The sequence below is a fragment of the Callionymus lyra genome, chromosome 5 (genome assembly GCF_982586985.1).
Source record: "Callionymus lyra chromosome 5, fCalLyr1.hap1.1, whole genome shotgun sequence".
NCBI lineage: Eukaryota > Metazoa > Chordata > Actinopteri > Syngnathiformes > Callionymidae > Callionymus > Callionymus lyra.
This window is the reverse complement of record NC_141822.1, coordinates 5,633,083-5,636,763: the sequence shown is the minus strand read 5'-3', so window position 1 is coordinate 5,636,763 and position 3,681 is coordinate 5,633,083. Positions and strand designations below refer to the sequence as shown.

Genomic DNA, 3,681 nt, shown 5'->3' with positions numbered 1-3,681 from the left:
TAAATTATATATATATATATATATATATATATATAATTTGTAGCCTTTTTAAACGCAATATACCAATAAAATATTTAAAATATATATATAATAAAATATATTACATTAAAAAAGTTACAAATTAAATATTGATATAATATCGAATTTAGAAAAAATATTTTTGAATTATTGTAAATTAAATATTAAAATATATGGAGACAAAATGCATTTACTTTGAAAATATTCACTTTTTAATTCAATTATTTAAAGTTTTTTGTTTTTTTTTAAATAATTAAAACATTGAAAAATAACGTTTTTTTTCTTTTAAATAATTGAATTAAAAAGTGAATAATTTAAAGGAAAAAAAATGTTTCAATGTTTGAATTATTTTTTAAAAATGTTTAAATGTTAAATCCAAAGATTGTAATATTCCGATGACACTGATTTATACTCGGAGAAACTTTCGACGATCAAAAGGTGAAAAAGTTTTCAAATGACAATAAAACGTGGAATTTTAACTCGATCTGGTTTCGTGTCGACGACTCAATCGGGACAAAAACGTCAAAGTCAGTGTTTTTGAAGAAGTTTCTTGTTGACTTTAGTGTTGACGATTCAGTGGCGGTTCATCGATAGGGGGCGCTGCGGCGCCGCCCTCCCACTGAATTGGCTTTAATTATCTGTTTATATTTTATTTATTTTAGTTTTAAATTAACATAGTTTTAATCTTCAACATTAAACAATTCTTATGTTTTTAGAACTCGTTACTTAGGTCTTAATGGGATGAACATCATGATTTTTAGACTTAATGGTTAAAATTATTTAAAGGTTGTTTAGTTTTTGGAAGTTTAAGTTTAAGGAGGTGAAACTTCGCCGGTTCGAGTCCCGCTCCTGACATTTTAATTTTACAGTTTTTTGTTAATATTAGTTATTTTTATAATTAGTTAGTTTAGTAATACTAGTTTTTTAAATACGTATTTTTCTTTGCAGTGTATTTGTGTGCGTTTGTGATCATTTGGTAGAAAGTATCTATTGTTCTGACGACAGGTTTTTAGTTTTTTAATAATTGAGTTTATTCTGTATGAAGTATTTAAGAGTAGAATTAAAATATGTTTTCATTTTGAATGAAACGAGGATCAAAATAAACATTATTATTCATGATTAAGGGATTAGATTAAAGTTTTGAAAACATTAACTTACTATTAATGTGTTGTTTTTTACATGATATATATATATATGATAGTGAGGAAAATGTACAGGAAAAGTATATTTATCAGGTTAATGTTTGTGTTTAAGTTTATGAAACGTGTTTTTAGGTCAAACTTCTCTGACCTTCAACACAGAAACGTTTTGAGTAAAATCCTTAAATATTATGTGTTTTTGAGTCAGTTCCACCTAATGGTGCATTTTTTAAAAGAATGAATTTACAGAAGACTGGAAATAAAAAAACGAATTTAATCATCACCGAAATAAAGTTCTGCGACAGAATCATTTGATATTTTATTTCAAAAATCGAGTCGGTTCTGCGTTTTTTTTACTATTTTTTATTCTCTAAATATTTAAATATTTCCCCCGAACTGTCAGAAACATCATCAACTTGTTAAAAGTATTACAAACAGGATTTTTATTGACCACATGAAACTACAACACAACCATGCTAATGCCGGCAAAAAACAATGAACTCCCATGATGCCTTTCTTCACACTCCTTTTTTTAGTGATGCCCAATTCAGTCGCTTCAATACTGTATTAGTATTAGTATGTAGGCAAAAGTGATGGACAGCTGTGATCGGTTGGCTGGGCGGCAAAGCATCACAGGAGCCGTCCAGGTCACCGTTACTGAGAGGATCGTTGATATGAACGACGATAAATGACTTGTATATAAATATTTGGATGAATATAAATATGTCAAAATAAATAAACAACTTCTGATTTAATTTTTGTCAAAGAATGGAGCTATTTTACGTATAAACACACATCTAGCAATAACATGGACACAGACCATCTTCCCAGGATTCTCCAAAGTTAGCCGTGAAGCAAAGATGTGATGAACATGTGAAGCTCTGAAGGCAGTGGTAGTTGATCCAAGGCTGCAACCAATCACTGCCTTAGACGGATGTTCGACCCGCCCACCTAATTTGCATACGCACAACGAAATGTCAAAATGTATAAATACCCAAATAAATAGAAGACAACTTGTATAAATAAATGTCAAAATGTATAAAATGACAAAAAGTGTATTTATACCTAAAATAAATCCATTCTTTGACAAAAATTAAATCAGCAGTTATTTATTTATTTTTTCCATATTGATATTTATCCAAACATTTTTTATACATATATACATTTTGTTACGTATTTATAAATGTTGTTACGTATTAATACATTTTGTTACGTATTTATACATTTATACATTTATTTATACATTTATTAATACATTTATTTATATATTTATTGATACCTTCTGTTACTTATTTATACATTTATTTAGGCATTTATTTACATATTTTTGTATACCTTTTGTTACTTATTTATTCATTTATTTATATATTTATTTATACCTTTTGTTGCTTATTTAGACATTTATTTATATATTTATCTGTACCTTTGTTACGTATTTATACGTTTACACATTTATTTATACATTTATTTATATATTTATTTGTACCTTTGTTAAGTATTTATACGTTTAGACATTTATTTATACACAAGTCATTTATCGTCATACGTTGATGCCTCACATCCGATCATTTCAAATACATGTTGTTAAAAATGTTGTTTAAATTACGCCGAAAATTTAATTGCCACTATTTTGATTATTTCGTTCATAAACGGGGGAAGAAAGCGACGCGAAGTGACAGACGGGAAGATCCTCTAAATGGTACTTTAAGGTTCTGGAGGTCACGTTGAAGGTCAAACCGTCTTAAATAAGACGAGAAGAGAGTTCCTCCATATATTCTAGACCCAGTCCGGTAAGTCACAGGTGGTTCTGCTAGAACTGGATCATGCTGTAGGCCGGCTCCTGCACCGTGGCGTAGATCTCGTCGTCTGAAAGAAGGGAAGAGACTCAAGAGTCCAGATCCAAACCACAGGAGCCACAACTGGACCAACCTTTAGAGCTGCTGTCGGCGACTGCTGGAGGTTCTTTCCTGAACAATCCGACACGATATACATTAAAACACTATTAACTCATCAAGTCACAGCAGGAAATTAAATCTATTCGTGCAACTTTTAAATCTTTCACTTTTCCTTTTTTTTTGATGTGAAATAAACATGAAAAGTCCTTCAGATTTGGTTTCTCTCGACTGGTTTTAACTCATTTTATTTGTCGTTTTATAGATAATTAATAGAAGTTAAGGTGTTTAAATGAGGCGATTAATTAATTAAGACTGAATTACAATCGTAACAAGTTCTGTTTTAAGATAAGATAAGAGATAATGTTCTTTTCACATTGGGGGAAGTTTTTAGTTGTCACAGCAGTTCACAAAAATGATGAAACAATACAAAAACATTACATTAAAACACACTTCGAACATATTAAAGATGAGAAAACTAATATTTGTATTACTTATATACTTATATATACTTGGAAATAGTAATAAAATACCATTAACACAATAAAATAAACAATAATAAATCAAATAACGACAACTATATGAACAGAAATAAACATCAACTTTATATATATTTATTAAATATAAGAAAT

General features: G+C 28.8%; 1 protein-coding gene across 1 annotated transcript in view; it reads right to left on the bottom strand.

The window, feature by feature from the left end:
- Positions 1–1,503: 1,503 nt before the first annotated feature.
- pstpip2 (proline-serine-threonine phosphatase interacting protein 2) overlaps positions 1,504–3,681 on the bottom strand; it is a 17,393-nt gene continuing 15,215 nt past the window's right edge. The window contains exons 13-14 of the mRNA XM_087790589.1: positions 3,087–3,124; positions 1,504–3,023 (exon numbers count right to left, since the gene is read on the bottom strand). Of these exons, the coding sequence (XP_087646715.1) occupies positions 2,968–3,023; positions 3,087–3,124 (94 nt within the window). The 3' untranslated portion in view covers positions 1,504–2,967. The remainder of the gene's footprint in view (positions 3,024–3,086; positions 3,125–3,681) is intronic.